Source organism: Panthera tigris, chromosome A3 (assembly GCF_018350195.1).
Source record: "Panthera tigris isolate Pti1 chromosome A3, P.tigris_Pti1_mat1.1, whole genome shotgun sequence".
Classification (NCBI taxonomy): Eukaryota; Metazoa; Chordata; class Mammalia; order Carnivora; family Felidae; genus Panthera; species Panthera tigris.
The window spans coordinates 109,636,804-109,650,181 of NC_056662.1; the positions used below are offsets into that span (position 1 = coordinate 109,636,804).

The following is a 13,378-nucleotide window of genomic DNA, read 5'->3' on the forward strand; positions in this document are numbered from 1 at the left end:
TGGGGGTGGTGGCTTAAATTGGGGACGTTGGGCAGAAGGCATGGTGGGAGGTGGGTTTCAAGTCTGGCGTCCTGTGGAGGAGAGGATGAACTACTGAGGCCACCGACAATCTCATGAGGTCCATGTATAGCTGTCCGCGTCTGTTAGTGGGTGGCCTTAAACACAGGTATTTAGTGGGGCTCTGAGATTTGGTCCCATGTGGTATAGATTTGTATCAGTGATGAGAAAAGAGGCAGGTGGCACATTAATTATGCGGATGACAGAAAAGTCGGAAGGATAGTTAATACATTAAATGACAGAATTAAGATTCAGGAAGATGGCAACAGACAAAACTGAGGAATTTCACAGCGATAAGCGTGATATTCTAAGTTGGGTTCAAAGACTCAATGGCACAAAGACAGGACTGATGTCACCTGCTTCTGTAGAAGTGCAAGAGAAAAACACCCTGGTGACTTGAGTTACTGAGTTATTGCCATGATGGAAGCAGAATATTTAGGCAGCGAGAGGCAGTGCCCTGGCACACACCCCTCGTGGGTGGCATCGTGTTCTGGTCTGAGTGCTCTGTGTGAGTCCTTCGAGGACTGTGGTCACAATCTGCCAGGTCACAGAAAGACCTGTGGGAGGAACCGGAGAAATTTATCCTAGAAAAGATGAGACGTAAGGTGGATGTGAAGTCTCCTTTTGTATATTTGAAAGGCTCTCAAATTCATACTCTTAAAAATGACTGAAGGGGCGCCTGGGTGGCTCAGTCAGTTAAGCATCCAGCTTTGGCTCAGCTCATGATCTCACGGTTCATGAGTTCAAGCCCTGCGTTGGGCTCTCTGCTGACAGCTCGGAGCCTGGAGCCTGTGTCTCCCTTTCTCTCTGCCCCTCCACCTCTCGTGCTCTGTGTGTCTCTCTCTCTCTCTGTTTCTCAATAAATAAATAAATAAATAAATGTTAAAAAAAATGATCGAAGACCCCAAGGGGTTCTTGTTTGTGTGTTATCCTACTAAAAATCAAAATGCTCGGTCATTTGAAACAGAATGTTAACTATTTCACCATTTAATACGCCTTTTTTTTTTAACACGAGAAATAGCTATTTTCCAAAATAATTCAGTGACAAGGGTGACAAATTTCTTCAATGCCTGGCATAACAGAAGACTGTGGGAATCTGATATCTGTTGCTCAGTCTGTTGGGACATGTTGTTTCGGTTGAAGGACGAGAAGAAAGTCTGGCCTCACTCAGTTGTGCGGTGGGCGCAGGGAGGACATCCCAGGATCCCCATGAGCAGGGTCCTCAGGCTTCACTCTGAGACACACTAGTTTAGCCAAATTAGGATCAATGGGCCTAAGTTCTAGATAGTTACGTCTAACAGTGAGGGGGCTGGGACCCCTCCTGACCGCTCACTCAAAGGTATCTGACGTGGGGCAAAAGCCTTTCTCCGGCATATTCGGTGGGGAATCAGACCGGAGGCAGTTTATGCAATTCATCCCAATTCCATGTCTCAGTGATTTTCTAGCTGAAGAACTGGGCAACTTGCCTGATAGGCCTGATTACCTCTGAGGTGAGAGCCTGACAGAGGGTATCTAAGAGCCCCAAACGTTCTGACCTGCCTTTGCTCACGGTGTGCGAGTGGCTTCTGCCCACAGGCAGGAGCCCTAACGAGGCTGCGGGACCGGTGAGGCCTGGGTGCCCGTAGGCTAGGAGACACTCCGAGGCCAGGGCTCTCTGGGGGTGGGTGGGAGGCTCAGAGCAAAGTTCTATGGATGACGGGGAGGGAAGGAGCCGCAGAAATGGGTAGGATTTGAGGATACAAAGGCAGCTGGGAGCATCTGGAAAGTTTAGGAAGATCAAGCATAATGGCTGGGAGCATGAAAGAGAAAGGGAAAGGAATGAGGGCTCAGAGCTAGAGAACTAGAGAGGTAGCATTAGAAAAAGAGAATGGGGTCAATCACTGAAAGTAACCTTGGGTTCTTGGGAGTCAAAAGTAGGAGCTTGGAGATCAGGTAATGTGCCTCATTACCAACCACCCCCTGAGCCGTGTCTGATTTGTGGTGTATGTGAGCTCAATCAATCCCAGAGGCGGGTCCTGGGGTGTGCAAGGTGGGGGCATAGGCCACCCAGGTGGGGGCCTCTCAAGCAGACCCAACCCACGAGTGCTACTGGATGTCTGCACGGCTGGAGATTTCTCTTTGACACGCCAAGAACAGACAAAGCAAAGAGACGTTTTCTAGAAGGTAAAACACCTTGGCATGCCCACAAACTCTGACCATGTGGCAGGATGAGCTGCAGGGGCCAACAGCCAGTGCATGGGGAGTAAGGTATTTGCAAGGGTGCTGGAGCACAGCTGGTGAGCAGCGGGCAGCTTACCCGGGCTGACCTTTGCTCCAGCAGGCTTCTGGAAAGCAGCTCTGGGAGAATCCCAACTTTGGATACCTGATGGGATCACACGGCATCAGCTGATTCAGGTGCAACCAGCAGTCTGCTCTCCTCCCTTAATTTGCCCCCTGGTATAAGTGCCCCCGGTTCAGATCTTCCTTGGAGGTCAGCCAAGCCAGCTGAGCTTGGTTCTCCTTCTGGGGGTGGTGGAGGAGGCAGAGATCCTAGCCAAGGGGACAGGGTGCGGGAGTGCCCCGTGCCTGGCTGCCTGAAGGGTCCCGGGGGCCTACTGAAGGCTAGGAAGGCCTTGGAATCCTTGCCTTGCCCAGAGATCGATTCTTAAAACCCTTTGTCCAGGACAACAGCGTGTGCTTTGGCAAAGGTACAGTTGGGCAGCAACTAGATGGGGGACCACATGGAGCCTCTGCTCTGATCCAGTATCAAAGCAAAACAGAACCTACAGTCTCTAGGAATCTTTTAACATGCGGAGGACAGACTGGTATCCCCCAGCAAGAGTAAAACCTGGACTCTTTTCCTTGGGAGACCCAGGCCCCACATGGCAGTGCCCTGTGGCTGCAAAAGGCTTTGTGTCCCTGTATCAAGTGGATCAGCTTGTGGCCCAGGCCCTGAGCACAGTTCGTAGAAAGCACCCTGCCCTGCTGGATTTTCCTTTCTAATCTCTGCAGGCCTCCAGGGCATCACAGAGAAGAGAATTACTTGCCTCGTCCCTCTGCCATCCCAGGGCTTGGGCCAAACTTTAAGGGATCCACACAGACGTGAACAAAGGGTTGCTGGGAGTGTCGTAAGTCACAGAATTCCTGGAGGAGAGAGAATGGGCTTCTATTCTCCATATCATAGAATTACCCCAGCAAGATCGGCTCTGCCCTTCCCTAGACAAAGCCACAAAATTTTCTCTTTCTTTTACCCTAGTTCCTCAAGCATAAACCCCAGAGAGTATCCCTTTTCAGGTTTACAAGAGCCTAGTTACTGAATCCTTAGGAATTTCCATCATAACCTGCACAAAAGTGCCTCGAGGGAACAGCCATGGGTGAAAGCTTTGCATTCCTTTCAAGTTTCCTCACAAGCTGGGCCCCTGAGCAGTATCTCCTGTTGGCATCACTGGTTTAATGCCCTCTGTCCAAATCTAAATCAAATGGCAAGGATCTGGAATGACAAAGCTCATGTAAACACGCTTAACTTCCATCAGTAGCTGGAAAGGTGAGTTCAGGTTCTTACCTGGATCCGCGCGGGGGCTGTTTTGGCCGCTTGTGTAGGTGCTGGTGGCCCAGAGATCTGTAATAACATTTGACCGGTCAGAGCATGAATTTTCATTGAACTGTTCTCATTCTTTCCATGATCCAACCTAGCAAGACATTTCCAAGGTCAGAGCTAAGGTAAAGCTTTGTCCTTGGGAGGTCTGAACCTACCCCGAGGAGGCACTGAAATGGAAAAAGAAAGGGGGGGGGGGAGCAGGGATTTAACTCAAAATACTGACTGAAAATTCCACATAATAATCACCCTTGTATTTCACAATTGTCAAAGTAAGTATCTTTTACTAAAGTGCCATATTTTTTTTTATACTTCGTTATTCTTACAATAATTCTCAACGGTGCCACTCCTGAGGAGGCTAAAGTAATCCTTCAATAGCAATGTCACTTAACATTTAACAATTTGCTTAAATGGCGTTAACAGGGTATTGACACAAATAGCATTAGCTTTCAGTCATTTTAAAGGCACACGAAGGGTTATCCTTAATTACTTTATGAGAAAATCAAATGCAACTTCGGTGTTCATTATTGGGCAATTGCTCTGAAGCAAGGCTTTAAAAGGAAGGAGGGGGGTTTTATAAAGAGGGAACCATGGAAAATGAGCTGAGAGAAGGAACCAAGTTTCAGGGAGGGGGAGAGGAAAAAAAGGCCATGGAACAATATCAATTTCTCTTAAAACCCAAACTGTCCACAAGTCAACGTTTCCCTCCCTTTGACTCTGTTCCATCTGTCTGAATACAAACTCTAAATAGCTTTGTTTTCTCTCTCATTGTAACGATAACATGTGCTCACTGTGAAAATATACGCCGTGTATAGCAAGAACCCACATGCAATCCCTCTATCCTCCAGTTGCTGGTACACAAGTGAGATCAGCACCCGTGCTGTTTTGTCGACTCCTTCCTTGAGTTAACAACCCACCACAGGCCAGTCTCCTGCCAGGAGGTGCACATATTCATCAAAATGATAATAGCTGTGTGCTAATTGCTTTAACCATTCTGATGGTGGACAATTAAATCGCTTGTACTTCTTTTTCTGTTAGGAACAACATCTGTGTCCAGCCTCCTGGTCCCCCTCAGATGACGTTACCTCAGGATACATTCCAGTAAGTGCAAATTCTGGGTCGTTTCTCTACACTTTTGCCCAAACCACGTATCCTCAGTTTCTCATGTGAATTGGTGAAGAAGGATGTGATATAGCTTAATTTGCATTGATTTGATTCCTGGGGAGGTTGAACATCTTCTGCTCTATTTATTGGTCATTTACAGTTCTTCCACTGTGGCTTGCCTGGTCAGGACCTTCACCTATTTTTCCATGGGAATGTTCATCTTTTTCTTACTATTTGTAAGACTGGACTTGAAGACCTAAGTTTTCCAGATAAACTTAAAGACAGATAAGCTTTCAGAGAGGAGATAAACGGCGAGAAGGTGAATGACCACAGCCGCCCGCATGTCTTGCCACCAGGCGGCGCTCTGCTCCCTTCCTTGGTTTACCCTTCTTCGTGGGCACATGTAATCTGTTAGGTCTCCTGAGTCACCTGTGGCACTTCTTGAAAGGAACCCGACTAGGAAAATCATGCCCAGCAGAGCCACCCCACCCTTGTAAGCCTGCGGTAGATTCAGCTGACCCTGCAGAGCAGGCCTGGAGGGATTTTCCATCTTTTCTAGAACTCCTTCCCCAGCATATCTATGGATCTGGTTCTACTGGCTGCCCTCTCTGGTCGTGGGATGTGGCTCTGCGGGTGCCCGTGTAGTCTGGCTTCTCTCATGACGGACGGCCTCACTCCTGTCCCTCTGAGAAGTCTCTATTGCTCTGGCTCTTGGCTCCCTTACCCCCAGCCTTGATTTGTTCCTCACTGTCTTGTTAGGTTTGCCTATTCACGGGTCAGTTAAGGGGTGTCCAGACCCATCCTTTTTCTTCCATCTGTATCGGCTCCTCTTCTTGGGCTGGGAGAGCCTCTGTCTTTTCCTGCTACAAAGTTTCCACCTTCCGCAAGACTCCCTCCAAGTTCCTATGTTCTGTCTGAGAGGCAGCCTTTTATCTTATTGTAGAGCAAAGATACTCATTGATCCCAGAGGCAGATTGCTCCTGTTCTGGCTACACACTTCTAGGTGTCCTAAGCTGAAGGGACCCGTTGCAGGGATCTTGGTAGGGTGTGTTCACAGGTGTAGCCCAAGATCTCAGGGCAGTGCCTGACACATAGTAGGCTCTCAATAAATATTTGTTGAATAAACAAATAAATTATGTTTTACCTGGACACCCCATCTACAACACACTTCTACAATCTTTTGACTCTCGTCAATACAAAAGAGGAGAAAACCCTTAATAAAGGCAGTAACAACAACTCACTTGTCTATCAGCAATAAGAGAGTTGCTCTGTTATAGCTGGCAGAACATTCTCAGTTGATTTGAAGAAAAAAAGGAATTATCTGTGTACTGATTATGATTTAATATAGTTGGGCTAAAAGATCACAGCAAGCTACCTATAGCCATATATGAATATAGGCATTCGTGAAAGTAGACTTACGGTTACCTGGGGCTGGGGGACGGAGGGATCAGTTAATGGGTACAGGTTTCTTTTGGGGATGATGCAAATGTTCTAGAATCGATCGTGGGGATGGTTGCCTAACTCTGCAAATATACTAAGAACAACTGAATTGTACGACTTCAATGGGTGAATTGTAGGATATGTGGAAAGTATTTCAAAAAACTCTTCTTAAAAGAAAAAGACAGAGGCCTTCAAACATCCATTTTCACTTCTCTTCATTCCTACAGCAAATCCTTTGAGCGGGCAACATGGTTTCTTCAAGCCCCCTCTCCCTTCCTCCCTTTCCAGTCTGGCCCATTTCTTGGCAGTTACCGTGGAGGCGGCATGGAGCGCTCGTTCTGAGTGTTTGCCTGGCAGGCTGTGGGGCGGCGTGGGCGCTGGCCGAGGTTGAAGAGGGAGGCTGCCGGGCTGGGAGGCTGCTGTCCAACGGCCCCTGTCCCCCAGCCAGGAATAATGAGGCTTTGCCAGGTCAGGAGCCACTACATCAAGTTCCTTGAGGTTTCTACCAGCACAGGCCCAGCCTGTCACAGGATTTCCAAGTTCCCAGTGTAGCCAGATAAATATGCCACATGTTTAATTATATGTGTTATGTAAAAACTGACCTCCTCCGAGGAGACACCAGGAGCAAACAACTTACTCAACCACTCAAAAGTCTCTGAAAGAATCAAGGGCCCCTAAAGTCAAGAGCCTGAAGTTATGAAGAAGGAAAGCTTGTGGCTTGAGTGTCTCTCTCACCCAGGATCCTTGCTTCCTGATATTTCTCTTGCTGTCAGGCATCATGTGCCTGTGCTCGTGTTAGCCGGGGTTCCACAGGAACAGGATGGCGGGGGCGGGGATGGGGGTCATGTCCTGTGTATCCCAGCAATTATTTTTATGGTATTTTTATTTGGGTACTTTCCATCATTGATCCTTCCAGGGGTCGTTCATCCCATGGAATGATAATACCCCTTGTTTCATAGAGTAGTTAGGAACATTGAGTAAAATAGTGCACACAGGGTGCCCAGCACAGGGAAGCAGGGACTGCGTGCTCCATTGTTGTTATTCTTCACACAGTGGGCGTTGGGGGTGCCTAACATCCTCTGGCTTCGCTGCCCCATCCGTGGCAAGGGCAGGTCAGGCCCCTCCTTCTGGGATGGCTTCATTCGTGCCTGGGGTGTTCGTTTATGGCAGGGATGCCTCCTGCAGGACAGGGGGGACCCCGGCTGCTGGGGTGCCATCGTGGCTCTGCTGTTTCCCAGCCGTGTGACCTGGGCCGGTTTCCTCACTGCCCTTCTGTCTGGTTTCCTCATCAATGCAAGGAATTAGTGAAATCAGAAGTCGTAGGTCTAATTATGTAGCTCGGTTATGAGGATCTCATAGGCTAATTGTAAGGTGCTTCGAAGTGTCCAGCATGTTGCAAGTGCTGATGTTATTTGTTAGATAAAAGGATGAATGGATGGCCGGACTCTGACATGGAACAGGCAAGGGCCCTGCTGTGTGGCTGGAGGTGAGGCTGAAGGAACAAGTCCTGGGCACGTCCTCCTAGAAGGAGAAAATGGCCCTGGGTGGGAAATATTTAGAAAAACCTGCTGTCACTCCTGCTGTGGAATGTTCCGGACTCTTTCCAGAAGACCTTTAGAAATGAGACGGTCTTATTAGCCTAGGATGGCTTGCATAAAAACCTGCATAGAAACTAGAGACTGAGTTATCAGATGAGCTCTTGAGGTAATACCAAGATTGGTTATGTAATACCAAGATTGGTTAAATCTAAAACACTATTTAAGAAACGGATACATAAACAGCAATCAGAAAGGGAATAAAAACTTTACCTGTCTGGCTTTTCCTATAATTTTTTTTTTTTTTTTTTTGGTTTTGTTTGCTTCTAATATTTGAAGACTTCCAGGAGCATACGTTTGTCCCTTAAAACAAAACGCAACAGCATTTACCTTGAAACCTACTATCCCTTCGACTTGGCTTTTGCAATGGGAAAGTTTCATGTAACGTTCTACCTTCCTAAGTATGGTAACAGCAGTCACACTTCCGAATCTGTCTTAAGCCCCTTCCACTTGGTTGGCTTAGCTCTTAGCTTGGTCCTAATGTAGTATCAGGCTCAGATTTACCCTGGAGTCTGGAAGGACACAACCACGTACTTCCGGCCCAGGTCTCGGCGCTACTCCTCAGCCAGCCCAAAAGGCGGCACTCCGCACAAGCGTTCGGACAGAGCTGTTACCTCGGAAGCCCCGTCTCTTACTTTCCTAGAGCATGACAACATACAGTCTACCTACTGACCCAGCTCCCCGCTCCTGAGGCCCACGGGCTGGGGTCTGAGGCTGCTGCTGGTGGAGCCGGCAGATGGGGACGGCTTTGGCAGGCTGGCGTGGGCGGCTCCGGTCGCAGTGGCTCCCGTTACCTGCGTCAGGGTGACTGGCTGTGCGGTTGTTTCTGGAACTGGTGGCTTCTGGTAGGCTTTCGTGGCCTCATCTGTAAAAAAGACGAAATTATACTGAGGCCTGCCAATTGGCTGGTGGGCCCGTCAGGACAGAAACGAATGCTTATTGAACACTAGCTTTGGGCAAAGATCTCTGCTAGCTGCTGCGGAGGAGAAAATCCACCTGCCCGAAAGGAATGTACAATCTGAAGGGAACAATGAGCCAATAAACAAACCAAAGACTAAATAACAATAAAATATTTAATTTTTTTTACATTGATTCATTTTTTGAGAGAGAGAGAGAGACAGAGCGCGAGCAGGGGAGTGGCAGAGAGAGAAGGAGACACAGAATCCGAAGCAGACTCCAGGTTCTGAAATGACAGCACGGAGCCCGATGCGGGGCTCGAACTCACAATGTGAGATCATGACCTGAGCCGAAGTTGGACGCTTAACTGAGCCACCCAGGCGCCCCATAACAGTAAAATATTTAAACAGTTAAATCCTACAGCAACACTGAGAAGGCAGAACATGATTTACTGCCAAATTAATTTGCCAGACACCAGAAGCAATGGTTTATGAACCTTTTTCTTTTCTTTTTGTTTTTTGGGTTTTTTTTTGCTGTGTCAGCATTGACCTAGAGATGGAAGGAACTTTGGGGCTTTCACTGTGACTTACTCTCAGAGAATGCATTCTAGATGTTCTAGCCTAGACTGGTTCATGACTAGTCAACTCACTCCTCTGGGCCCCAGTTTTCTCATCTGTAAAATGGGGTAATGGAAATAATTACATGGTAAGGATCACCTAGATTCTACTAAATTGTGCTCTTCATTCATGTGTAGTGATTTACATTGTTTCCATGATTTAAATAAATTTTTTTAGTTGGGGCACGTGGGTGGCTCAGTCAGTTGAGCACCCAACTTCAGCTCAGGTCATGATCTCACGGTTCGTGGGTTCAAGCCCTGGGTCGGGCTCTGTGCTGACAGCACAGAGCCTGCAGCCTGCTTTGGATTCTGTGTCTCCCTCTCTCTCTTCCCCTCCCCCGCTCATTCTCTCTCTCTCTTTCTCTCTCTCAAATAAATAAACATTAAAAAAAATTAAAAAAATTTTTTTTAAGTTTTATTTATTTAGTTTGAGGAAGACAGAGACAGTGTGAGTGGGGAAGAGGCAGAGAAGGAGGGAGAGAGAGAATCCCAAGCAGGCTCTGCGCCCAATGTGGGGCTTGAACCGTGAGATCATGACCTAAGCTGAAATCAGACACTTAACCGACTGAGCCACCCAGGCACCCTTCCACAATTTTATAATTCCATTTGTTTTTTTTTTTAATTTTTTTTAACGTTTATTTATTTTTGAGACAGAGAGAGACAGAGCATCAACGGGGGAGGGTCAGAGAGAGGGAGACACAGAATTTGAAACAGGCTCCAGGCTCTGAGCTGTCAGCACAGAGCCTGACGCGGGGCTTGAACTCACGGACCGTGAGATCATGACCTGAGCTGAAGTTGGCCGCTTAACCAACTGAGCCACCCAGGCACCCCTCCACAATTTTAAACAAGTCTTAATGTGTTAGTTCTCTGGGGGCCCTGACAGTTTCTCTGAAGGTTTAGGGCATGGGGACCAGTGGCTATCCTCTGGGCATTGGATATTGTATTGACAGCCATGGTCTGTGTCAGAAGGGGACACAAAATGGTCCCCAAACTGAACAGCACCCCAGTCCTGGGAGGGACCAGTGACATGTGTCACCTGAGCCCCCCAGCAGGGACATTAACTCCTATGCCTGCTCCTCTGTATTAGTGTCCTAGTGCTGCTGTCATAAATTGTCACAAACGCACAGACTGGCTTAAAACAACAAAAATCTATTCTCTCACAGCTCTGAAGGCCAAAAGTTGGAACTCAGTGTCACTGGGGCTGACCTCAAGGTGTCAGCAGTCAAGGTGTGAGCGGAACCTATTTTCTGCCTCTTCCATTGTCTGGTGGCTGCTGGCATTACTTGGCTTGTGGCCACACCCCTCCAGTCCTCAAGGCCAACATCCTGAGTTTCTCTCTGCTCTGTCTTCACATGACCCTCTCCTCCATGTGTATCAAATCTCCCTCTGTCTCCCCCTGCCCCAGATAATTCAGGATAGTCTCCCCATCCAAAGATCTTAACCTAGTCCCATTGGCCAAGCACCCCTCCCCTTTCTTGTTTTGCCGTATATGGAAGAATTCACAGATACCGGGGACGGGGACGTGGGTATCTTTGGTGGTGCAGGGGCATTTTTCAGCTTACCACAGCATCGTAGCCGTAGCTTTTTTTTTTTTTTATTATTAAGTTTATTTATTTTGAGAGAGAGACAAGTGACAGAGCAGGAGCAGGGGAGGGGCAGAGAGAGAGGGAGAGAGAGAATCCCAAGCAGACTCCATGCTCTCAGCATGGAGCCCGACATGGGGCTCAATCTCATGAACTGTGAGATGATGACCTGAGTTGAAATTAAGAGTTAGATGCTTAACCAACTGAGGCACCCAGGTGCTCCCCGCCCCCAGCTCTAGCTTTTAACTCTGCTTAGGGATATGCAGCTTCGGTACATAGAACAGCAGGCCGAAGGGACAGCATCTGAGATTAGGTGCCGTGCTGTTCCTGTGAACCATCCAACTTCCTCTTTGACACTGTACAGCATGCTGGGAAAACAGTGTCAGCACCATGACCTTGGGCCAGTCACGCAGGCACATGTGTGCCGGGGCATTTAGACCCATCACCCGGCACTGGCATCTGCTCGTTTCCCACCCTGCCGCTGTCACCTGTGAGCACTGACTCGGGAGAGCATATCAGCACACAGTGCCCCAGACACAGGTTGGAGTTTGGCCGTTCAGTCTGCTCTCGTAGGCCATCCGGGCTCTCCTTTTCCCTGTTGTCGCTAACAGTTGGTCACCCTCAAATCTGCCCGGAGATGGTGGCAGACGATCGCTAAAGAGCTGGCGGCAGCTTTGGGGGGTCAGCCAGTCTTCACGCCGTCCTTGGGCAAAACCAAACCTGCGTGGTTTATGACATTTCCGTGACTTCAAAGGAACTGAGCCTTCATGACAAGTCCTAGGGAAGTTTCTGATTTCTCCGGAGTAGTCTTCTGTCTTACTCTCTGGTAAATGCTCCAAAGCATTAGCGTCTTGTTAGGGGCATGTGGGCCCAGGTAGGACCCGCTTCATACAGGGAAGAGCCATTTAATAGAATAACATATGTATATTATGAAATAGGATAAAAGTATTAATTTGGAAAGAAAGATATAAAACCTACAGTACATTTTACTTGGAAATTGTTAATTAAGCCACAATTAAAAATAAAACTTCTAGCAGTAATGACTTTTGTCACCTTATACTCATGAGATACTGAAAACATGAAATGTCTTTTTCTCCCACCGTTGGCTAATGTGAGGTTTCCAAGTACCCCCAGTCTTCCTTTGCTAACTTTGATTGCTGGAGAGCAGATTAAATATCCTGATGACAGCCAGTCGTGTTAGCTGCTTAGGACGCAGATACTTTCAAGCGAGTCATAAATTCAACCAAGAGATCCATGTGTCTGGTTTTCCATGGTCTTCCATGGGCTGTTATTTCCACCTGCTCTCCTGCCTGGAACAGAACTGTCTTTAAGATGAAGACAGAGAAAGAACCCTTCCCCAGTTGCTCCCAATTCCTTACGGAACATAACGCCTGATGTGACCCAAAGTGAATTCTTCATTGCACCAGGTTCCTTTTGAGCAGTTAGAAATGAAACCATCAAAATGGTTTCTTCATACAATGTCAGATACACAGAAGCCTCACGGAAATCTTTTCAAAGATTTTCATGGGAAACGTGAAAATTTCCTTTAGGCTCTTAACATATTACTCTATGGACAAGGTCATGTAGTGTTCTTTTTTTTTTCTAAATTTTTTAAGTTTAGTTATTTATTTTGAGAGAGAGAGCAAGTGAGCATGAGAGGGGGAAGGGCAGCGAGAGAGAGAGAGAGAGAGAGAGAGAGAGAGAGAGAGAACACGAACCCCAAGCAGGCTCCACACCATTGATGCAGAGCCCGATGTGGGGCCCAAACCCACAAACTGTGAGATCGTGACCTGAGCCAAAATCCAGAGTTGGATGCTCAACGAATGGAGCCCACCCAGGCGCCCCAGGTCATGAACAGTTCTGAACAACCTGCTCAGCAGCAGCAGGAGGTCCTCAGAGCTCCCTACACCTCACTCATCATTGAATCATAGCGACGGTGTTAAAATGCAGACTCCAGGGCCCTAATCACATAGATTCTGATGCGCCGCATCTGGGACGGACCCTGGAAATCTGATTTGAGAACCGTCAGCCAGATCAGGCTGGACTCCTGACTTCAGGCCTCAGCAGCTCGGCCACTACCGTTCCTTTGCTGTAAAATGGGGATGGTCAGACCGACCTGACGAGGCCGGGTCCTAACTAGGCACCACGTCTGTGAGGGGCCCGCACAGTGCCTGGCACATGGTGGGCACTCGGCAAGTGGCAGTAGCTGGCACTTATCATCGTGTTGTGTCACCCCTCCCCTTCCCCCAGTGGAGGACAGTGTGGACACTGAAGCCCAGTTAACAGCAGTGTCTGGAGGTCAGGGTGACGAGGGAGGGTTTGCTCTTCCCGCCACTGAGTCAGGATTATACACAAGGGCAGGAAATCTATTCACTAAGCATCTACTATGTGCCAGACGCTGTGAAGGCCTCTTTGACAGCAGCATTCACATTTGATACCAGTCACAGTCCTGGAAGCCAAGCCAAGAAGAGGTCTCACAGACAACAGGTGGCAGAGCCAGGATTCGGACCCC

The 13,378-nt window shown here is 48.1% G+C and overlaps 1 protein-coding gene across 3 annotated transcripts in view; it reads right to left on the bottom strand.

The window, feature by feature from the left end:
- The window catches only part of VIT (vitrin), a 109,854-nt gene that overhangs the window by 39,247 nt on the left and 57,229 nt on the right, over positions 1-13,378 (bottom strand). For all 3 annotated transcript variants that reach the window (XM_042982175.1, XM_007082426.2, XM_042982176.1), the window contains exons 7-8: positions 8,444-8,635; positions 3,599-3,655 (exon numbers count right to left, since the gene is read on the bottom strand). In XM_042982175.1, coding sequence (XP_042838109.1) covers positions 3,599-3,655; positions 8,444-8,635 — 249 coding nt within the window. The remainder of the gene's footprint in view (positions 1-3,598; positions 3,656-8,443; positions 8,636-13,378) is intronic.